We start from the raw sequence: 24,105 nt of genomic DNA, 5'->3' as shown, positions 1-24,105 counted from the left end.
AGTGTAATCATTTTTGTCATTCTTTCTCGTCTTGGTTTGTTCGTTCGCAAACTATGAATAAATAAAAGATGAGGGGAAAAAACACATCTTCAATAACACTAGAACTGCTAGGATTGGGCAATAGAATTGACATGGAAATATTCTTCGTTAGAAAACTAAGGATAAATTCGACTCTCAACTATTAAATAATTTCTCTTTGCGTTGCTTTAAATTCTCCTTTTAACTTTGTTTGATTTACTTTCTCTGGAAAAGGCTGACTTAGTATTACAGTTTCAATCTTCATTCGATCGCTTGGAATTGCATATAGGAGACCTAGTTATAAATACTTAGTTTAGCCTCTTGACTTATGTTTGTTCGTTTGTGTCGTTCAATTGGATTGGTTAGACCATTCCTATACCCTTGTCTTTTTGCCACTTTCTTTCCACTCGGAGAATTTGTCTTGATTTTTAAAGGATGAAACATTGGTATAATGAGCTCTTTTGAAATATAGATATGGAGTTCAGAACTATACTTCATACTTCAGCCTATCGTAAAATTCTAGATGGAGGTGTGGGAAAGCTATACTCCTTCACGTCATTGTCCGTGAACCGATCTCCAAAACTAAGTTTCCATGACCTAAAACAAAAAGAAAGGATCAAGGGGACTCAAAAATAGGTATCATGAATGAACCTCCATTAAAACATATTTGAATCAAAAGCCCTAACTTAGTTGACACAACCCAAAGTATAACAACGCGTAGAATAAACAATCCAAGTAAAAAACTCAACAACTATGCATACTTCTTATGAAACTTGGGGGAAACTTATCTATAATGCAAACAATTTTTTACTTGTGAATGCACAAACCCATCAAGGTTCCCCAATCTACAATTCCCAAAAAAAAAAAAAAAAGTCACAATCTAGGAAATAATCAATTTTCCCAAGTTAGTTTAGGTTTAGGGCTTTCAAATTGGAGCCTAGGGATATGATTTTGAACCTAGTAATAGAATCATGGGGCTGCTTTGCTTTGCTCAAAGTTAGCTTGCCTTTCCCTTCAACAGAACAAATCAGTTTGCTCTAGAAGTCAGACCATGGATTTTCCCAAAATCATGGGGTTTGTCAATCAAACAAAATGTATACACAAACAAAGGAGATAAAATATGATCAACACCACTAGTATTAATATATACAAACAACAAACTGATTAATCATCAGATTTTTGATTCATTACTGTTACTAGTTACTACTGTATATACTGTACAATATTAAATTAAATTATTAATCAATATATACTGTATACTGTATTATATACGGAGTATATAGTATATACTGTATAATATATATATACACACACACTGTGTGTATAGTGTATGTGAGAAAAAAATATTACCCAGCAGGGCCAGCACTAGCAGCAGCTGCAGAGTGCAACCGACTGACCCAGATGGGTTGAGAGAGGGTGCGAGAGAGAGAGAGAGAGAGAGAGAGAAGAAGGAGGGTGCGTGTGTGACTGTGTGTCGATCAGAGAGAAGAAGAAGAAGGGTGCGCGTGTGTGTTGTGTGTCGATCAGAGAGAGAGAGAGATCGACATACCTGTTACGCCCAGAGGAGAGACGAGAGAGCCCAGTGGAGAGACCATAGATTTCTGATTGAGGAGAGGCAGATTTGTGTTTTAATTGAGCTGTTTTGCCCTAACGACGCCTAGGCGCCACTTTTTCATGCCTCACGCCTAGGTGACTTGAAGTGAGACTAGCCACCCACCTCACCCAACCTCGCCTAGGCGTGCTTTTTCAATCACTGCGTTGCACAATTTTGAAAAGTGCAAACCGAGCCTTCATTCTTCAGATTTTGGTTTGGGGAGGGGGGGGGGGAGGAGAGCAAGTGTTCTTACATCCAACGGATCCTCTATGGCGATTTTGGCTCAGAGAGCGGAGAGGAAACATCCTCCTATAGAGAAACATCCCTGTATAGAAAAATTATTCATAAGCTCTATGTTGCTTATCAGGGCTCCAATTCTCGATGTGATGCAGTATATCAATTCCCATAGCAGGGTTCCTCGATTCGAGGGCCAAATACTCCTCTTCGCCGAGCATGGCCCTGTACATTGCCTGGAAATCGATGACGGGGACAGTTGGGGTTCCGTCCATGTCGAAGACCACGCCCCTGAGACGGGACTTGGGGGTGATGCAAGCAGTGGTGGAGGGTAGGGTGGCCATGGACGGAAATGAGCTTGTGAGGAGGAAGAGGAAGGAGAGAGCCCTGAAGGTGAACCCACTGAATAATCCCCTGAATATTGGTGGCATTAAAACAATTAAATAGTAGCTCCTGTAAACAATTGCATATCCTATAAAAAGAAACTTGCACTTCTTCAAAAGAGAATTGCATATGAAAACAAAATTGTATTCACCCAATAAGAAATGGAAAAAAGAAACAGAACCACAAAATTTGAAGGCTGAAACTACAAAGAACACTGAATGGAGCAATCATTGAAATACACCACTCCAACCAAGGGCAGATTGGAGCCCGATTGGTGGGATATGAGCCAAAAAGTACAGGGCAGCAGTCAAGAAACAACAAAGGACTTCAGTGTTTAAACCCTCTTTTACACAGAGACGGCAACAACCCAATGTTTAAACAACTTGTGAACCCAATGACTTCAATCCAAACAAAATAATGCCCCACATTCTTACCCACTCTAAAACAGGGGATTATCTCATCTCAAAACCAAATCCATTCAAATTCCTCAAAAAAAACTTGTATTTTATGGATTCATGTGATTCAATAACACATCGACCTCCTAAAAAGCCCTAATTTTATGAGATCAGCAAAAAAAAATTTGTTTTTTTTACAATCAAGTGTAGATTAGCGGAGAGGGAAGTGAGAGAGAGATACCTGCGAGAGAGAAGAGATGGTGGTGGCGGAAGGGGCGGGTTTGGGGTGTCCGTCGGTGGTGGTGCGTCGAGAGGAGGTTGTGTGAGATGGAGGGGAGGGAAGAGAGGAGATCGTGGTGGTGGTGCGTCGGTGGTGGTGGGGGCAGTTTTGGGGGGGCCGTCGGTGGTGGTGCGTCAAAAGGAGAGTGTGAGATGGAAAAGAGAGGAGAAGAGGGAGATCGTGGTTTGTGTGTGAGACGGAGAAGAGAGAGTATATATGTCCGATTCAAAATTTCGAAAATTTTAAATTCTAGAATTTTCAAAAATTTTGGTGCTAGGAGAAGTGGGACCCTAACTTTTCACGCAGCATCATTGTAATGGTCGGTTTAGAGGTCCTTGCTGATGGCAAAAATTGGAGATGCAATGAAGTGAATTTTCATATTGTCTGTGAAGATAGCACGTCTGGTGTATTTTAGAAGGAAAACCAACATGCAAAAGGGAAGGTCTAGTAATACCACATTTTGACACGGCATATTGGACCCCGCAGACACAGATATGGCGGTCTTCACGTAAGTGTTTGTGTAGAGTCCAATATTCTTATGCAGAAATCCTATTGGTACCGACGGGTACCATAGGGAAAATGTACCGACGGCCGCCGGACGGCCGTCTCCGGCCACCGGACGGCCGATCCGAGCCGTCCAAAAATTTTAAAAAATAAAATCGAGTGGGCCTACGCGAGAATCAATGGCATCCGAGGTGTGTAGGGTACTTGATCCGAGCACCCATTTTTCGTGTATATTTGTATATACGTGTATATACACGAAAAAGGGGTGCTCGGATCAAGTACTCTACACACCTCGGATGCCATTGATTCTCGCGTAGGCCCACTCGGTTTTATTTTTTAACATTTTTGGACGGCTCGGATCGGCCGTCCGGTGGCCGGAGACGGCCGTCCGGTGGCCGTCGGTACATTTTCCCTATGGTACCGTCGGTACCAATAGCACTACTCATTCTTATGTGTCTGTAGAGTAAAAAAAATATAGTGTCAAAAACTAGTGTCAATAGCATTGCTAAATATTGTGACGTTGTTTTATTGGTCATTAGGATTGATTACTCCCCCATCAAGAAGTAGTGTGGAGTAATCAATTATTTCTTCAATTTAGTGTTGGTTAGGCTTCCAGGTGACATGGATAAAGTTAGTAATTATTTCGTTATGTTAGTGCTCCAATGGACTTGTCACAATGGCTCCTAAGGTAAACTTCTAAGTGCATCACAATGACATAATTAAAAGTAACATATATATTTACAAAGTTAGTAATGTTGGCCTAAAAAATGGTTCACAATGGAATAATCAAACTTAGCAACATCTTAACCAATAATCAAATTGAGCATTTCAATAATCAAAGTTAGCAACATTTGTCTCAATAACCAAAAATAACGAGTCTTACTCACAAAAATTACTCTACATGTTTTTTGTTGTTTGAAATTCACTCTCCATAAAACAAATATTTTATTAGTAGATGAAACTTACTCTCTTCTTTGGCAAGTGGTTGTACGTTTACCAATGTTAGTCATTTTATGGGTTTTAACAAACGCTTTCCACTTTCACTTATCTTACTAGAATGTCATTCAATATAGAACACTTGATTGAGAAGAAAAAAAATTAATCGTTGGATTTTAATTTTTGCCGATTCATTTTGATCAAGCCTTTGTGAAGCTTAGGGTTGCTAACTTTAGTTACACTAAATAGATAACCAAAAGGTAATGTGGCAACTTTTAGTAATCCAATTTTGGTTAGTCCATTGTGGATTAAAAAAAAGGACAAAGTGTAGTATCTATTCTCGGCCTTTTGGCTAAGATCAAGTGTTGCATCTGTTCTTGGCTATTTGGCTAAAATCAAGTGTTGCATCTGTCCTTGGCTGTTTGGCTAAAATCAAGTGTATTATTGTTGGAAAAAAAATTTATAAAGTGTAGCATCTGTTCTCAACCTTTTGGCTAAGATCAAGAGTAGTATTGTCGATAAAAAAAAAAAATCAACTATAGCATCTATTCTTGGCCTTTCGGCTAAGATCAAGTGTAGTATGGCCGATAAAAAAAAAAGATCAAGAATAGCATCTATTCTTGCCTTTTTGGCTAATATCAAGTGTAGTATTGCCGATTAAAAAAAGATCAAGTATAGTATATGTTCTCAGCCTTTTGGCTAAGGTCAAGTGAAGCATCTCTTCGCGGCCTTTCGGCTAAGATAAAGTGTAATATCGCTGAATAAACAAAAATCAAGTGTAGCACATGTTCTCAGTCGTCTTTCAACTAAGATCAAGTGTAGCATTGCAAAAAAAAAAAGAAGAGATCAAGTGTAGCACCTGTAGCGGAGGAAACTTTGCATTCGGTGACTTATAAGATCAACTGTATAGTATCGCTGAACAAAAAACTATCAAGTATTCTCAGCCTTTCGACTAAGATCAAGTGGAGAAGCGAAGTCAATAGTAATATTTAACCTTTGCATGTGAAAGGGTTAAAGTCCTTGACTCCTCATGCGCCTTATCTGTCATTTGGATGCAACCAGTCGTCTAGGCTCCCATTGACCATGAACTCGTATACAAGAGCTTTGAAATCGTTACCTTGATAGCCAACACTTGAACATCTTGAGAGAATATTTACAAGGTTCTGATGCTTGATGCTCCTCAAAGCCTTACACTCAGCAATGAAACTTTTGAAAGATCCACGGTATTGAAGGTTTATTACCTTCACTACAACCGTTGTTTCACCCAAATCAAGATCAAGAACTCTTTTGTACACCAAACCAAACCTACCCATGCCGACCAAATTGACTAGAGAGAACCCATTGGTCGCTTTTTAGAGTTTGATAAGAGCTTTAGAAATGATTTCCCGAAAACTCTAAAAGCAGGCGCTTCTGTTCTCTTTCTAAACCACCAAAGATATAGGAAATACACCACGAGAAATAGTCCTAAAAGTTCAAAAGATGTTGGGATTATTAGTAAAGTCCAATTTCACCCCTGTAGTTATCGTTATGTGCGAATATTTTCTCATGATTCAAAACTGAGCGCATAACCTACCAGTGGTTTTGAAAATGTGCAGATAAATCCCATGCCGTCATGTTTTCCATCCATATTAACGGAGGTGTATTTCACACGCCTCTAGAATATAATCTTAGTCGTTCATAATGTATTAAATAACGAATAGAGTATCTCTATATAAAAAATCATCTCAATCAGGCATCAATAATTCAGTGATCTAATTTTTAGTAAATTCAAATTTGAAATTTTAATTTCATAACAAAATCAATTCGACCATGAGTTTTTCATTTTTTGATTGACTTGAATTTTGGCATAGATGTAGTACTCGTCAAAATTTACAATATTAACGGTTTGGATTCAATGTTTGGTATAGGAGATGGTGTGGTTAGATTTAAAAAAGAAGAAGAATTAAGGGACATGGTGAAGGTATATCGGTCTTTTAATGTTGCGTCTATTAATATGGATAAAAAACATGACGACAGAGAGTCTATCTGCACATGTTTTAAAACACAAATAAGTTATGTGCTCAGTTTTAAACCATGAAAGAGGTATCCGCACATGATGATAATCACATGGTGGTCAAAGTGGACTTTGTCCTATTACGGCCTGTTTGGATGCCGGAGTTGGAGGCCGGATTTGGAGCCACCCGGATATGATCTCCTGGTCCCACACAAATCCGGTGTTTGGGAGTGAAAATGGGAAGGGGGATTTGAGTCTCTCCCGGATTCTTCTCCACCTCTTCCCGGATTTGGCAACGACAGGGTGCCCCCTGTCGTTGGTGAAGCGGGGGCGATATAGACTGTTTTGCCCTTGCCTTTTATCTTGTATCACGACTCCATCTGTTCAAACCAGACCGGAGAGAGAGAGAGAGAGAGAGGAGAAGACAAAGAAGATTACCGCTCGTCACCGAAGCTGCTGATCTTCGGTCGAAATCTGTGGGTCACTGGGTTGTGGTCGTGGTTTTAGATCTAGAATTGGGAATGAATATTGGGTTTTAATCCTATACAATCGTTATCTTTCTTTTTCCTTATCAATGGGCTTTGATCCATTGGCTGGGATGCCACCCCTTTGATATACCATACACGTAGTAGTTTTCTTTTTCTTCAAATCACATGCTTACAATCAGTTTTATATTTTTTTTCCCGAAAAAAAATTAAAAAATCATAAATGAGGTTTAAACATTTTTAAGATTTAATAAATTTATTTTTATCCCCCAATTAATAATAAATAACTAAAGGGGGCAATTGAGTCATTCTACACTTTATCCCATCATATCCACCCTCCAAATCCCCCTTCTCAAAAAATCATCCAAACACCTCATTATAAATTCTCTCTTCTTAAGAGGTGGGCCCACCCTTCTTAACATATCACCCCTCATTACATATCCACCTTCAAATACCCCCTCATTACAAGTCCACCCAAAACAAATCCTCCATCCAAACGGGCTGTTAGTTTCTTACTCGGCGTAAATCTTTTCTTACCAAATTCCATTTTGTGTCAATTGCTCAACTGTATATCAGGTATACCCCCACAAAGCCTGTAAGAAGATGAAGCCCTCTAAATATACCCCCACAAAACTTGTAAGAAGATGATCTGGGTTTTTTCCTGAGAAATATCTAATTCCATCATGCCTCTCAACTGACTTAAAGACGAAGGATTCCCGAGAAATTGTTTCCTTCCATATATATTGACTTCAATTTTACGCAACTGCCAAGAGCGTTTGAAATTCAACCAGACAACAAGTTCTCAAACACATCTAGAGTTTCGAGATTTACTAAACGCCCAATTTCCACTTGTAAGGACCCAATCAATTGGGTAGAATGAGGTTAGAGCAACCCGACATTGGATGGAATTTCACCAGTAATAGAATTAATAGCAACTGAGAAACGTTCAAGTCTTCTCGAGTGGCAGAGTTCTAGGGGGTGTTCGCCGCTCGAGCTGTCGTTAGCCAACCAGAGCCCTCTGAGAAAGTTCATATTCTCAACATGAGATGACATGGAACCGGTTAGCTTATGACCACGAAATTACAGCCTCTTACACCGTGGTTGGATTCATTCCACGAGTTTAGAGCTCCAAAGGGATCACTACTCACAAGTTATAGCAGACTTGAACGCTAGCAAGACTAGACAGTAAGTCTCGTAACCGCCTTGGGTTATACTCCCTCTGTCCCAAGTTATTCCCCTATGAAAATAGATCGGTACAAAATGCCAGGCCTAAATTACATCGCCTCTGAAAGTACAATCTACAATAGGATAAAAAAAAACACCCTATTTTCTCTCACCACAAACATACAAGTCTTGTATTTTTCGTATCAAACGTTCCCTATCTATTATGTATTGAACTCAAGTCATCGGGTCTCTTGGCGAACTGAATACAAGTAAAATACATTAACACAATAAAATGAAGGGAAGTGATTCTTGCATTTTCTTTGTCTTCAGTAGATCAAGTTCAAAACACTCTGGGAATTCTTTTTCTTTTCTTCCTTTTGACGTCAAGAAAATTTATTTCTGGTTTCTTCACCGATAGTGTTGTACTTTTGTTATACGGATAGTGTATGAGCTAAGTAAAGGCCGAAGGTTGATAAATTCTTCACTAGTGTTTCTAGTTTTCTTGGTTGCCGATATTTGGGGACCATGATGTCCCGATTGAACTAGGCTTATTTTATGGCATTACGGACGTTCATGAGACACAGTTTTAAGTCTTTTTACTTCTGTTTCTATATGTTTTGCTCGAGGATTTATCTTTTGCTTTATTTCCTAGCAGTTTCGAGTGTACAAGGGGGTAGTTTCCGTTTGTAGCTTACAAAGATGGATTAACTGAATCTGGAATAACTGATACATCTAATTGTGCATTTTGGGCTACTGGAAACTCATCAATCACTATCCGTTTTCACATGCCAGTTCTTCAAGCTTGGCTTTGGATAAGGGCATTACAACAATGACTTAAGATAGATGGATTGTCTTCCATGGCATGGTTAAGCGGGCTTGGCAGTGCAACCTTTTGCAACCACCATTTCCAGGTTTTGAATCGTCTAAACTTGATGTCAGAGGAAGAATAAAATGCTGTAAGTGAGAAACACACAAAGTAAGATGGAACTAAGTTTGGGCCAATACCTTTTCTGGTTTGATGTAGTTTTGAAAATTACTGTGATTTCTTGCTCAAGTCCAGTTTTTCATGCAGCTTATTTGAATCTGTAGATATAGTAAACTTCTTTTAGCTATTGTTGACTATATCAATTTAGTCATGTTTTTTAAGTCCTCAACACTTGCGGCTGCAGATCACTGGTAGGACAATGTTTTCATGAATGTAATGGTTGACATTACCGAATAGAAATTGCTATGTCTTGGATTCAGTTAACCAAAGATGATGAGCTTGTTTTGCGCAAGAGACTTTTTTTGGGCATCCGAACAATTCACATGAAGTTCAAGAAGAAGTGTATCATGGATTATAATCCTTATAGTCTGCTTTCAAATAGCTGTTCAAAACATACCTTTCCATATCTTTGTAAGGTTTGGATACCAACTGGTGCTATGCGATGAAAATTCAGAGTGAGTCAAACTCATTGGTGTGGTCTCTCCAATGGAAGACCACTTGTAACTTGCAAATGTTGTTCAACGAGCAGGTTCGTCAAGGTTTGGTTAACTTTCTGTTATGGGAGCTCAACCGATTCAACCTATTACATAAGTAGAAATTGTTCTGTTTTAATCAGTAATTTTGTTATGCTAACGACATGTTTGAGATCTGCAATCAGAGTTCTTAGCTGATTTTACATAATTCGAGACATTCAAGAGTCTTGGGAAATTTCTAGTTTGCTTGTTCATTTTCACTTCTCTATGCCAATATACCAAATATACCATAAACTCACTTATATAAATATTCTCAAAAACTAATTTTCGGTTTCAATACTAAAAATTGCATCTCCAGTTTTACGCAATCTCTAAAAGACGCAACTATATCTTCCGAGCCAGGAAAGAATGGTTTTGCTGAAGTTAACTTAGCAAAAGTGTAACTGTCAAAATGTTGTAGTGCAAGCCCAATTTACCATGCCACTTAAGGGGGGTTCCTCTGTCTCTCTCTCTCTTTTTTTTTTTTTTTCCGGTTGACTGGAAACAAACTAGGAAAACAAAGGCAGACCTAAATTGAGTCATTCTCTCAGTCGCCTCCGTCTGCGCATCCTTCATCACCAGCACCTGCTACTCCTGAGTAGTAGCCTCCAAATAGATCACTTCGTCTCTAGTCTAGGCTCCTTTGTTTGCCGCTGGTCAGTGCAGTGATTCCCTCTCTCTGTAGCTTTGAATTATAGAGCATTCATGCTTTCGCATTAAGAAGAGAATATCCTCCAGAAGAGCTCTGTAGTTGTGCTCTCAAACACACACCCTGGTTGATCAAATTAAGTGCAACGGCAGAATAGGATTCTATGATGACTTCCTTGTACTCATGATATCTACTTAGCTCTTGCCCCTTCAAAATACACCTGACCCCAGCCTCGCTCTCAAACACACCCCCTGCTTGATCAAATTAATCGCAACGGCAGAATCGAATTCTATGATGACTTCCTTGTACTCATGATGTCTGCTTAACTCGTGCCCCTTCATAATACACCTGACCTCACCCTCCAAAGATGTTGCCCAAGCAATTCTTCCCATGAAGCTGCATTATACACTTCCCATGGTCAGTTCTAAAAATTCTTCCAAACCCCGCAAGCTGAGGGTTTCCTTTCGCACACCAACCAATATTAAGTTTTATTCTACGCCAATGAAAAGGATTTACATCCTTGTTTCTCAGGGACACCTTACCTGCGTGAAAAGCTTGCTCCACTCCGTGGTTTCTATGAAGGACATTGTTATTGGTAGCATTGCCATTGAACACCAAGTTGTTCCACTCCTTCCATAGAAACCAAGCCACCGATGAGAAAAGAAATGCCCAAGGACTGCTACTGCCATCAAGCCAATCCCAAGGTTAGAACTAGGCATATATTTCTCCCAAACTTCCAATCACGACTCATGAGGGCTATCCATCAAAATGCGTAGAGTATTCTCCTGTGCACAGTTGTATCTTTCACAATTAAGGTTATTGGTCATGCTTCTAATAAACCTGACAGCGTTACTCGGTAATCTGTCTTGGGCTGGCAACCAGAGGGAAAATTTAATTTTTTTGGTGCAATTGAGTGTACCAAAGCCAATGCCAAGAACTAGTACAACCAGTGCACCAAAAAAAGCTTCTCCCTAGGCCTGTCAATGGACCGGATTCGATCCGGATCCGATCCGAAAAATCCGATCCGGATCCGGATCCGAATCCGATAACATCGATCCGATAATCCGATAATCCGGATCCGGTAATTCAATACGGATCCGGGTCGGATCCGGATCGGGTCGGATTAAATCCGTTATCAATCCGAATCCGAACTTTATTTTTTTTAAAAATTTTAAATTTTTTTAAAAAAATAGTAAAATTTTTATTTTGAAAAAAAAAATGTTTAAGAAATTGTATTTTTATTTTTATTTTTTATTTTAAATTTTTTAATTTTTTTTTCTGAAAATAATTTTTTTTTGAAAAAAAAAATTTTATTTTTTTGAAAAAAATATTTTTTTTTGGCTAAAATTTTTGAAGTAAAAAAAGTTTCCGGATCGGATTCGGATTTTCGGATCGGATCCGGATTTTTCGGATTCGGATCCGGATTCTCACTATCGGATTTGAGTCTTATCGGATCCGGATCGGATTGTGTCTTATCGGATTCGGATCCGGATCCGGATCTGTCGGATCCGGATCGGATCCGGCCCATTGACAGGCCTAGTTCTCCCTCAATGAGGTCAGAGGCACTCTTAGTTATAGACAATTGTTTTAAAAAATAGATAATCTCATGTTTTCTGCTACTGGTTTTTAACAGGAAATTTAGGCAACAGACGCCAAGAATGCCCAAGCTCATTGACCTTATTACGATGGTTGGAAGGCTATGTGGAATACTCCTACTAAAACATACTATTGTTCTTGCATCTTCTCATTTATCTTGAAAGACTTCAGTTTCCATTTATTAGCATTTTACTACAAGTTCTTAGGTTCATCTCAAAGACTTTAACCATACATGATACAATCATCCGACTAATATACAACCATAAATGGGGGAATTTGATCATAAAGTTACAGATATTACTCAAAATTTGTCCAATACGTAAGAATTCGCCCATATTCAATATATGACCTGCTTCGTGGATAGTTGTCTTGGCACCTTCTTTAATCTCATCAAGAGAAAAAAAGAAGAAGAAGAAGAAGAGAGAATCAATTTTCATTGCATTGCTTTTCTCTGGATCACCTTTTTCTTTGTGTGTATTAAACCATCTTGTATACTCAAATACCACTTGAGCTTTCCTAATTGGGAGCGTATTTCCTGATCCAGAGGATATATTGGTGCCCAAAAACTCTAGAAGGTCTTAAATAATGCTGACCCTTGACACTATATTCGCAGGTTGTCAATTTTTTTCTCCCGTCTTCGAACTGTTTCGACATACAATTGACTGTATGACAGATTGCTCGATATAAGCCTCAAGTATTGACAATGGATCATCATTGCAAGTCAGAGCCTTATTATAGAACATCCAATGTGGAAGTTGCAGATTGAGACAAACTTAAAAAGCCAAAATAAGTTAAGCGATGAGAAGCGTTATATGAACTAAACCATAGGGTAATGTCTATATGCAACACCCAAACAGTATGCAGCAGCAACTTAACTAAACCACAGGGTAATGTCTATATGCAACACCCAAACAGTATGCAGCAGCAACTTAACTAAACCATAGGGTAATGTCTATATGCAACACCCAAACAGTATGCAGCAGCGACTTATCTTCAAGACCAGTTAGACATGCAAAACCTAGGACAAGCGAAAGAAATAATTAGATCACAGAATCTGTTGCATGGGGCATGGTGGAAAACTGAGTGTGAGGGCACATTGTCGAATAAATGAGAAGGATGTAAGAAGCTATAGCTGCTTGAAAATCAGATTTATGGGCACTATATTGACTTGGTCGATAATGCATTCCCAACATTTGCAACAACAATATGGCAACCGTCTCTGATAGACTCTCTCTCCTCTTTTGGAAGCTAGTGCCAACATAGATAACTTAGCATCTTCAAAATACACAGTGAGATAGCAATAAGGGTAAAAAATGGGGAAAGAAATTTGCATTTGGTGATGAAACGATTGTTCTTGAATGACAGGGATCAGCAGACTTTGGACATCCAAATTGATGAAGTTAGAGCGTAATATCTCTTAAGTAAAGTTGAATAGTAACCAAACCAAACCGAGCCTTAAGTTCCAATCCTCTCTCTATATACGGAGCATATAACAGTTGGCCACAAACTTCAGCACTGCTACCACAAGGTTAAAAAAGTCGGTTATGTTTAGCTTCAGCCACAAATCTTGCCTTTTTGCCGCAATGTTTAATTTTTGCGTTAGAATGGGCTTTTTGGGCTTACCGTGCACGATTTGATCTTGCCTATCTTCATTTTAAGCCTAAAAAGATTGATGCAAATTCAAAAAAACCTTTTAATATCTTCTTAACTAGCCCAAAATTTTATTTTATTTTTTTGGTAAGTAGCCCAAAACATGTTTTTTTGTCTCGTAAAAGGAATCCAAAAAAAATGTTTTGAAAACTCATTTTATAAAAAATTCTTAAGAGTCCCTCGGTTCCATTACAATTGTAAACCCAACATCTAAGGTCTAAGGTTCAATTCTCCTTGCCAACGATCTTTTGGGACACCTCACTCCACGCGTAAACGTGTGAAATGGCTGTGGGAGGGACTACAGGGATCAGTCCGAGGTGCGCACAAGCTGACCCGAGACACCCTGTATTATAAAAAAACACATACTAGTAAACTCCATTTGAACAGTGTAACCCCCCTTAGTTAAATCTTGTCTCTGCTACTGTATCTAAGTATTATAAAGTTCTCTTGTACTCTTTCCTTGGAAAGGTATAGAATTGAGGACATACTATTATTTTCTTATGGTTTTCAAGATAATGATTCCTTTTGCTTGCATCAAAGAGAAAAAGTCATTTGTGAGGTAGCCTCTTAATTATTACTACTATCAACATATGTGGGCAATGTGGGTGATCATGGAATATACTCCTTAGCCATTGTCTTGTCAATTGTTGAAAGAAACAAGGTCTGTCCTCTGTGCTCACAAGCTGAAGAAACTCCAAACCGTCTACTCCTCTGCCCTCTCTCTTGGAAGGTATGGTCTAATTTAATGAAATGGTGGAACATATCTTGGATTTGCCTGGAGGGGGTCAGAAAACTGAATATTTGAGGTTGCAGATTAGTGAGATTGTTTTTGTTTTTCTTCTTCTTTTTGTACCATCCAACTTTGGTTGGATTTTTGTGGTCAATCATGGCAGCCCTGTTTTGCTGCTAATGGTTTTCGCCTTTCTCCTATTGATGTACCCTTATTGATTCTCCATACAAATTCTTCTTTTGCTGATCAAATTAAAATTGTTCAAAGAAACCGACATCCATAATCAAATATCTTCAAATTCAATCATGGAGATAAATCCAAGGAAACTTATGAAATTAATCATTGTAGGTACAGGGAACGAGCAAATAAAGAGGACAGTTATTGCGTTATTGCAAGATCTTTGCTTTAGAACAATATGTGTAGTATTAATTTCATACACGATTAGTGCTGCGAAAAACTAGTTTGTTTGTATACGTTTCTATTCTCAAGCTTGTCTTCCGTCACATCTGCGAACCTTCCTATATCTTAACAGGAAGATATCCGCTTATGTGTCCAGCCGACATGAGTGGCGGAAAATGGACACAAGTATTTTAATCAACTCATCATATCTGTGCATGGAACTTGTATTGTAGACATCATTTTAACCTAGAAAATAGAAAATACTCTGCTTAAACACAAAGATTATGGCAGTGCTCTAGTGTCCTTGGTTATGATAATTAGGTAAACCAGACACTTCGATACATAAGCGCACCAGACACCTCTAACCAAGTCCACGTGTGACATAAGTCCTTTGCGTCCAGCAAAGGATCTTTACAAGCCTAAATTTCACTTGAGGGGTTTTTAGGAGTGGCTTAGTTCAGCTTAATATATTATTCAGCTATTTCTTCTTTCGAAGCAGAAACAACAAATTGTTCAGCATAACTGGCAGGCGACATGGTTGAGTACCAAAATGCCCAAACAAAGGTCTCCTTCTATCTATTACAAAATAGAAAGGTTCTTTCAGTCAATCCCTCATCCCAACAAGCAATTTTTTGGTATCCATATAATATTCATGATATACGGTAGAGTGTGAAACATTCATAACCCGACAAAGCATCTTGTATACGGAGGAAATATTTGAACGCACAAAAGCAATTACACAAACAAAACATCTTTCCTCCTTCCTTACAAAATAAAGAGCAACAGTAGAGGGGGAGAGTTGTATATAAAGGATCCTACAGGACTGTGTTCCTTGGGGATTAATCAGGAAAAAGGCAGCAGCCTACATAGTGGCATGCAGGTAGGAGCATTTGTGACGAAAACTTAGAAGTCTATTTTATCCGACTCAAATCGGTAAAGTTATAGGAAACCCGAAGGTTGGATTCTGGATAGACAAAACTTAGAATTTATTCAAAGAGTACAGTATACCAGAATCTTAAAATGCCAGTCAAGGAGACAGAAAGTCTAATCTCCATGAATATCCTACTAGGAATATGACTGAGGAAGCAAAGCAAGATGCTTTAGGATGATCAATCAAAGATTTTCCCTATTCCTCCACTATGCTACTTGTTCCAAGTCTCATACAAATTTTCTGTTGCTCCACGGCCTGCAAGAACCAAATACATATTGACTACAGGCATCTGCCTGGATACTTTTTCTTAAAACTAAGGAAGTCACTCCTGCCTAACCGATGAGATGCTACAGTAAAAGTCAAGATCAATCTCACGGAGTTTTTTTCTCCCATCCAATCCTTGAAACATTATGCAACAATATAGGAAGACAGGGCTAACTTAACTCGATCGTTGAGGAATGAACAGCCAGACCCAGCCTAACCTTCCACGCTTTTTCAGATCCGGGAGTGCTTCTTTCAACTACACTTCAGATAACTACATAACTTGAACAGAAGCGAGAAGACCCACTTAGAAGCAGGAACTATTGACTCATCTATAATGGACATATTGAAATGACTAATAATATGTTGCATGCATTTTACGTTCAGAAATCCCAACCCCTGAAGACGTAAATGGAAGATATCTCATAAATTCCACTAAAGAGTGTCCTTCATTTACGCCTTTACTAAAGTTCGTGAAAAGGGTTCTCAGGTTTACAGTTTTGTTCTCCATCTATCCTGCTTCACATCTCTACAGTTCACAAGATTAGCAAGAAGGTATCAACCTTAAGGAGGTATGTGACTAATGAGTTACCAATTGTACACGTATCCAACACTAAATGTAGTCCACACTGTGACACTGATCAGAAACAACAAAAATGAAGAGCTACGTGATTACTGGTAGTACAAGCGCAAGTACGATTCAAGAGGATTTGGCAGCCTAGGGATTCCTATACCAATCCACGGAGTTGCGGGGGAACCTTCACCGCTTTAATTGGGCTATGTTACACTACACTTTCCACCATATTATCGACCAAGATTGAATCCCGACCGCATTTGGGATCGGGCTCAGGTCAGTCAATAGTGCATAGCTAGGATGAATGACCCCCCATACATACCCCGTCATGTCCCATACTTTCTTCATGATAGGAAAGAAATGGAAATAGCTGATGATTGAAACAAGACGCTTATCATCTGGTGAGACAGGAACAATTTTCAAGCAATTCAATCTACAAGAAAGGAAATCAACCTGCATCTACTGTTCTGTCATATCCGGTACATGGTATTCCTCTTGGGTATAAAAGAAGGTACAACAGGGGGAAAAAATACTTGAGGCCTGAGATTAAAATTAGTTACTTGCAAACTCCCTACAAAATACTAGTTTGCTATTTTGCAAAAGAAAATGTACACGATGATTTTATGCTTTAAATTGTGGTAAAAAGTACAAGGAACAATGGGAAGTAAAAATCACAACAGTAAGGCAACTCAGATATTGCTACATACGGTTAAGGGGCATCAACTTTAGGACTATCATACATGGGAGATGAAATAAAGTTCCCGTATCTCTCATCAGACTCAACTAACATCAGCACGACTTCACGCATTGAAGGCCGATCAAAAGGTGACATATTCGTGCACAACAAAGCAATTTTCATGACAGTAATCATGTGATTGACGGTATTTTCATCATTCAAATTTACCCTGCTGTCGAGCATCTCTGATTTCAACGAATGTTCCCGAATGTAATTTCTAACCCACGTGACAAGATCACCTCCTTGATCTAATGGCTGCACCGGAGTTCTTCCAGTTAGCAACTCCAAGAGAACAACTCCATAGCTATAAATATCACATTTTTCAGTAACCTTCATTGTATAGGCATATTCTGGCATGAAGAGAAGACAAATGATCAGTCAGACGGAGTAAGTATTAATGTTTCAATTACAATGGATAAGCCACCAACACAGTGACAGAGAGACATATGGGGGAGACAGCAAACAAAAAAAGTGAGGCCGTCAGCTTGATTTATATTCTCTGCCTATCAATATGGGCAAAAGTGCCAAGTGGATGGGACAATATGGACTTGCAGAGTGAGAAAAATAATAACAATAAGGAAGGAGAAACAGAGAAAGAGGTCATAGGAGTTCTACCACAATGCCTTTTTTCTGCTTTCCAGACTGAAACTGTTGCACAGACCTATAACACTACAAGGCTTGTATTCCAAACCTAAGCCCAGGAAGATTCTAGGAGTTATAACGACGAAAGCAACCATTGTATCCCAACTGCCAAAAACAGATAGAACTGGGAAACTCTTCTATATTTAGAATTGAATTTGTGATTCTTGTCTGATCAATTTATAGCCATCTCAGCTCATTCATACAAATGCCGCATAATTTTTCTTCAACAGACATAATGAAGCAACTATCAGCCATTTCTGTCTATAAAGAGGAAAAGGTCCAAGTTATGGTAAATAAACCTTCATTAACAATTAGGTCTGTGCCCCAGCAATGTCTCCTAGACAGTAGACACCACTATGGGTACTAAATGGGTCTATTCGTTTCCCTGTGTATGTAAGACCATAGAGAGAAAGATTACTATTTCCGGCCGAAGGTTTTGGCAAGACCGTTGTTTTCCTCCTCTACTTTTGGTTCCTCCTCTTTCTATAGATTCAAATAAAGTTCAATTTCCATGATAACTTAGCCACAGACCCACAGTAACTACGATTGTATGGCAAAAATCTTATGCTATAGAATCGCTACCCACTTTAGAATTTAGAGAGAGAGGTACATCATCTGAAGAATCATGTAAAAAAATTATCAACTAAACTGATGAATAAACGACCATAACTACACGGAGGCAGAAGGCAACGTAGACAATTAATACATTCTTGTGAGACATTTAACTATCATATTTCGCACGATCACTCTTCACTACATTCTGTTTTTGTTGTGGCTTCTCAAAGGATACGTAGTGACAGACACAGTCTTAAAACCAACCACTAATTCTTTCCGTTTTTGTTGATTGCATATCCAACAATATCCATTTTGAAAACTAAACACAAACAATGTACTGTAATGAAAAGGATCAAACAGATGGCTTACCAGGCGCAATATAGCCATACGATCCAGCAACTGCCGTCATGGACTTGGACTGAGGCATGTCAATGACCTTAGCCAAACCAAAATCGCCCACATGGGCTTCAAAATTCTCATCAAGCAGAATATTGTTCGACTTAATATCGCGGTGAATGATCCTCGGTTTACAGTCATGATGCAAATAAGAAAGCCCTTCCGCAGCCCCAAAAGCAATCATATATCGTGTAGGCCATTCCAAGCCACAAGATGTGCCATGAAGCAATTCACCCAAGCTACCCCTTTCCATGTACTCATACAGAAGCAAATTTGACCCCTGGTGATAGCAAAAACCATGAAGCTTGACAATATTACGATGCCTTATTTTCCCCAAAGTTGAAATCTCAGCTCGAAAACTTTTCTCAATGTTGTTCCCCTCTCTGTTTGACGCTAACTTCTTAACAGCAATTGTTTGACTGGAATGCACAACTGCCTTGTATACGGTCCCCACAGCTCCTCTACCAACAACATAACTGGCATGAAAATTGTTCGTTGCTTCAACCAGATCTTGGAAAGTGAACCCCTCCTTTGGAGGAAAATAGATATCTGAAACAGGAGAGGAAATTTCTTCTTGAGAAGAAGCAACAACCTCAACTGGACGCCTCATGTAATATAAAATAACTGTAATAAGAATGAGAGAAACTCCGCCAACAGCAACAGCAACTATTGGAATGATTTCACCCCGTGGAGCACCTAAACCTTTCGAAGGAGGAATTGAGTTAAAAGAAGAATTTCCATTGCAATCACCAAAAGGGCCGCCACAAAGCCCTTTGTTTCCAATGAAACTGCTCATGGCCATGTTCTGAAACAATGCAACGGTAGGCAACGGACCAGAAAGGTCATTGTACGAGAAGTTACATCCCAATAAACTCGACAGATTGTCAAACGTACTAGGGATTTCACCACTCAAGTTATTGTTATTCAGAAAGAGGAATTCTAGCAAAATAAGATTCCCAAGCTGAGGTGGTATACTTCCGGAGAGATTATTATAACTAAGATTCAGCGCAATCTGCAAACCAGTGAGAGAGCCCAATTCCGATGGTATTTCACCAGAAAACAAGTTGCCACCCATTTGCAACTCTGTCAAACGAGACAGATTGCCCAATGCCGAAGGAATATTTCCAGAAAACTTGTTTTCAGAAAGCATGAGAAGCTCCAGCTGTGAAAGGGTTCCCAACTCATTTGGTACTGCATTTACAAAGAAATTTCCGCTAAGATCAAGGCGTTGAAGCATTTTGCAGTTAAGAATCTCAGAAGGTATTGCTCCAATGAAAAAATTAGAGGAAATATTAAAGGTCACCAATTCAGAAAGATTTCCAATCTCCCTCGGCAACGTCGATGCAAAGTAATTGTCTGAAAGATCTAGCCTTTGCAACTTTTGGCAAGTTCCAATACCTGGAGGGATGGGACCACTAAACTTGTTCTGACCCAATTCAACGGCAGAAAGGTTCGCCAAATTACACAATGCAGAAGGAAAGCTCCCAGTTAGCCTGTTTCCATTCAAACGAAGTTGAACCAGTGATTTGCAGCTTGTAACCCCACCTGGGATATTCCCATACAGCATATTAGCCTCAAGATTCAGCAACATCAAGTTGGTATGCCGGCAAATATGAGGAGGTATTGTTCCGGTGAGATTGTTCTCTGAGAAATCAACCACCCAAAGCTGGCTGTGGAGTCCAAGTCCTTGGGGGATGGTACCACTAAGGGAATTTTCGAAAAGCTGTAACTGGAGCATTGCAGTTAGGTTCTGAAATCCAGAGGGGATGGGACCAGTGAGATAATTAATAGAAAGATCGAGCTTTGTCAAATTCCTCAAGCTACTAAGCTCGTTTGGTATAAAACCTGTGAGCTGGTTTTGGAAAAGGAAGAGTAATTGCAAACCCTTTATTTGACTTAACTCAATTGGAATGTTCCCCATCAAGGAGTTCTCTGAGAAATCAATTTCTGCTGCTAAAGAAAGGTTACCAATTTCCCTAGGTATTGTTCCATTCAACTCGTTTTGGTACAAGTATAAATCCTTCAAGAATTTTATGTTTCCAATCTCAGCGGGAATTTCACCCACAAGGTTGTTTTGGTACAAAGCAAGAGTCCCAAGATTCGTGCAATTTCCAAGCTCCTTTGGGATAAAACCAGATAACTGATTATTCCAAAGAATTAAATCGGTCAAACTCCCAAGCATCCCTAACTCTTTGGGTATATTCCCACCTAAGTCATTTTGGGCAAGACCAAGTACAGTCAAGCTCTCACAACCACCTATCTCTGAAGGTATGCTCCCGGAAATACCGTTTTGACCTGCTCGAAATATTTGCAATTTTGTTAGGTTCCCTAGAGAACGCGGCAATGAACCGGTTATGTTGTTACTGTATGCCAAAAACTGGAAGAGAGAAGAAAGCTTTCCAATCTCATCTGGAATAGGACCAGAAAGCATATTATTGCACAGATTCAAGTCTGTTAAACTAGACAAATTACCCAACTGCGAAGGTATCTGTCCATCAAACTGGTTGTTATTCAAGTAAAGACTTTCCAATCTTGAGCAATTCCCAATCTCATTGGGGATACTTCCACTGAAACCATTGTTGGAAACATCAAGTTTAGTAAGTTCAACCAAATTGCAAATAATAGGGCTCAGGGTTCCCGAAAGGTTCATTGAACTTAAATCAAGAGAGTCCACCCCCGAACCTGCCGTGCAATTCACACCCTTCCATCCACACGGCGTTTTGTCGCCAGGGTTCCAGTTTCCCAGGTAATTGAATTCGTCATGGATGTTTTCCTTGAATTTCAAAAGGTACAACCCGTCCGAATTCAACCCTTTCGAAGTATAAACCAGAAGAGCCATGACAACAAAAATTCCAATAACCCTCACAAAAATACCTCTCCTGCTGTCTGACATTATAACACCCTCCATTGTGTCAAATGAACGACACAATCTGAGAAGTCAACAACTTTGCGTACTCTAAGCAACTCCGATTATCATGCTGAAAATCCAAATTCAGGCTGAGCATTTAGCGCTAATATACAGCACAATTCACAGTTCCACAGCAGAGATTCAAAGTACCAAGCAATATAGAACGTCAATCTTGTGTTGTAGCCAACATATTAATAATACAGTGATCTATCAACCACTAGAAGGAGGCAAGGAGCCCATCAAAACAAGATCAGCAGACACTAAAAAAGACAGATCCTTCTAATCATTGTAATCAATCTTTAGCAACTAACAATGCAATTCCTTGGAAATATTCATAGAGCAGAGTCATGAATCAATCATTCAAAAACCCAAACAACACTAGCGGCCATTCAAGAAAACCCATCAAAGGTCAAAGTTTAAACATACCTCCAAGTCCATCTCTTGTGAAAAGAGCCAAAACAGCAAGAAAAATATAGGAAAAGGAATGCGATCAACTGAAATGAATCGAGATTTTCTTTCTGGGATTATTTTATGAAGGCAGGATTGAAGCAAGAAAATAGAAACCCACGTCTTGGATTTGGGTTTTTACCTTTTGGTCGGGTGGGATAGGAATGGCAATGATAGGGAAGGATCTTGAGACTTTAGTTGGTGAAGCGAAGGAAGGGTGAGACTTGAGGGCTCTTGGTTGAAGTTTGTAATGGCCGACAAGGCATGCCGTGCTCCTCTCTCTCTCTCTCTCTCTCTCTCTCTCTCTAATCTCACATTCTCTCACTAGTTTCTCTGAAGTGCTTGAGAAAAGGAGATGGTGAACTTTTCAAGCTCGGATCAAGAAAAAACTTTTCAAGCTGGAGTATAAAAGTTTTATTTTCCCGAGAAAAAATTTTCTTTGTAGATTTGTTGGACTGTGACAGTTTGTGGAGGGTGGGTACTGTGAGATTCCTAACGTGTGAAAGTGAAGTGTTTTTGGCAGTCAAACATACATATAGTCACGCATGTTCACACGAACCAGGGGGCACAGCAGCCCGCTGTGAATTTGGCTCGTGTCTTATTCTGAGCAGAAAGTCTAAGGATCCCGACTGGGGGATTTCGACCGAATCTTGACGGCTTGCCAGGCCCACTTCGGCCACAGAACGGCTAATCGGAATCGGTCAAAAATTCTATAAAATAAAAATCGAGTGGGTTTGCGTGAGAATCAACGGCATCCGATGTGTGTACGTGGCCGATCCAAACACTCTATTTTTTTGTATACAAACCTACACACATCGGATATCGTTGATTCCCGCGTGGACCCACTCGGTTTTTTTTTTTTAGAATTTTTGGTCGGCTCCGATTAGCCATCCGGTGGCTGGAGTGGCCCGACGAGCCGTCAGGAATTCCGTCGGGAACTGTAGCCCCACTCTATTCTGAGCTCAAAAACATAAACTGAATCGGTCATTGTTTAGAGCCAAACGTGAATAACACCATCTTACAAAAATTCAAGCCAATCAGGCATGTGTAGTTTATTGATCCAATCATGTAATTTTTTTGCAGTTTTTGAAGGCTAGTATATAATTGTTGTAATTATACTAATAAAATGTATTTTTCTCACTAAATTTTTGAAATCTTTTTTTTTTTTTTTTGTCATACAGTATACAACGTTGTTGTACGCATCAAGATTTTATGAAATCAATATGTTTTTGAGCTCAGGACATCGCCCGAACTAAAGTCACGATAGTCTTTCATTCACAATGGATGACAGGTCCACACATGTGTATAGTTCTAGCACTGGTCATTCTCCATGAACCAATGTCAAAAATTAAGCAAATTCCAATGAATTGTTTATTTTGTTTGTGTTGAAAGATAGATGTTAAAAATTTGGATCAATATTAATGTTTTCCTATCAAGTACAACTCATAATCTTCTTCTGCTTCTTCTTTTTGCCAAAAATGGTAGAAGTATTATTAAAATCCCAAAAAAAAAAAGTAGTTCTAGTGCTGCTCATTCTCACAACAGAAAGTGTTGCTAAAATAATCAACAGATGAACTACCCAAATCGAGTTAAGGTCTATAAATAGAGATAGGTTACGATAGAGAACCATAATTAATTTCTTAGGTTGAATTATATTTTTGGTGAATTCTGTTGAAGAAGCAAAAGCAAATACGAAGTTATATAGCAAGTTTTTTTTGTTTGGATAAATAATATAAGAGTAATGAAATAAAACTCAGCTAAATAATATTAAAGTTTTGAATATGGAAAACTAGGTAAAGTATAAGCCAGTGTTCCAAAAGACGGTTTCCTAAGCCGATTAGTCCCCGCCTAGGTGTTAGGCGGGAATCCAACGCCTGAATCAAGCAGCCTCCGCCTAACTAGTGTAACGTGATTTTTTTTTCGTAACCAGGTACCTGGCCAGCTAATTACGCTCACTTCGACTAATTCTAGGGAACATAAACCAACCATCCCACTTGAAGCCAAAGTAAAGACTTCGTATGAATTGGCCCTTAAGGAGTTGATAACATATGAGAGGTTTCAAACTGAGACTTGAAGAAAGAGCAAATTCCTAAAAAGAAAAATATGAAAAATCAGCTAATAGGGCCATTGGAAGAGCCCCAGCCCTT

The 24,105-nt window shown here is 39.1% G+C and overlaps 2 protein-coding genes and 1 pseudogene across 8 annotated transcripts; 1 reads left to right on the top strand and 2 right to left on the bottom strand.

Moving 5' to 3' along the window:
* Nucleotides 1-105: 105 nt before the first annotated feature.
* LOC131299575 (uncharacterized) lies at nucleotides 106-7,876 on the bottom strand. The gene is made up of 3 exons (XM_058325161.1): nucleotides 7,738-7,876; nucleotides 2,867-3,154; nucleotides 106-2,260 (listed from the first exon to the last, which is right to left on the bottom strand). The coding sequence occupies exons 1-3, from the start codon at nucleotides 7,874-7,876 to the stop codon at nucleotides 1,896-1,898; spliced, it is 792 nt and encodes a 263-aa protein (XP_058181144.1). The 3' UTR covers nucleotides 106-1,895.
* On the top strand, nucleotides 4,678-4,837 carry LOC131302191 (U2 spliceosomal RNA; annotated as a pseudogene).
* A 7,586-nt stretch (nucleotides 7,877-15,462) lies between the features above and the next one.
* LOC131300366 (probable leucine-rich repeat receptor-like protein kinase At2g33170) lies at nucleotides 15,463-22,451 on the bottom strand. Of its 7 annotated transcripts, none has more exons than XM_058326162.1 (3): nucleotides 18,577-22,431; nucleotides 16,982-17,360; nucleotides 15,463-15,694 (listed from the first exon to the last, which is right to left on the bottom strand). In XM_058326162.1, exons 1-2 carry the CDS (start codon nucleotides 21,509-21,511, stop codon nucleotides 16,984-16,986), a joined length of 3,312 nt encoding a protein of 1,103 aa, XP_058182145.1. In that variant the 5' UTR covers nucleotides 21,512-22,431; the 3' UTR covers nucleotides 15,463-15,694; nucleotides 16,982-16,983. The 7 variants fall into 7 exon arrangements, with proteins under 7 accessions (XP_058182145.1, XP_058182147.1, XP_058182143.1 ...); XM_058326164.1 differs by lacking the exon at nucleotides 15,463-15,694 and adding an exon at nucleotides 15,712-15,982 and having other exon boundaries at nucleotides 17,233-17,360; nucleotides 18,577-22,432; XM_058326160.1 differs by lacking the exon at nucleotides 15,463-15,694 and adding an exon at nucleotides 15,712-15,982.
* Between the last annotated feature and the right edge of the window lie 1,654 nt (nucleotides 22,452-24,105).

Source organism: Rhododendron vialii, chromosome 9a, assembly GCF_030253575.1.
Source record: "Rhododendron vialii isolate Sample 1 chromosome 9a, ASM3025357v1".
Lineage (NCBI taxonomy): Eukaryota > Viridiplantae > Streptophyta > Magnoliopsida > Ericales > Ericaceae > Rhododendron > Rhododendron vialii.
The sequence above is the reverse complement of the archived record's forward strand: the minus strand, read 5'-3'. Positions and strand labels throughout refer to the sequence as shown.

Bases quoted from the DNA above. Each gene is read 5' to 3' on its own strand.
- LOC131300366 (XM_058326159.1), bottom strand. From the start codon at position 21,511: ATGGAGGGTGTTATAATGTCAGACAGCAGGAGAGGTATTTTTGTGAGG. The intron at 17,361-18,576 runs GTAAGCCATCTG...TCTTCATGCCAG, and splicing joins GTATGGCTATATTGCGCCTG to AATATGCCTATACAATGAAG.
- LOC131299575 (XM_058325161.1), bottom strand. From the start codon at position 7,876: ATGTCATCTCATGTTGAGAATATGAACTTTCTCAGAGGGCTCTGGTTG. The intron at 3,155-7,737 runs GTGAAATTCCAT...TGAAAATTCTAG, and splicing joins TGCTATTAATTCTATTACTG to AATTTAAAATTTTCGAAATT. The intron at 2,261-2,866 runs GTATCTCTCTCT...ACCAATATTCAG, and splicing joins CCATCTCTTCTCTCTCGCAG to GGGATTATTCAGTGGGTTCA.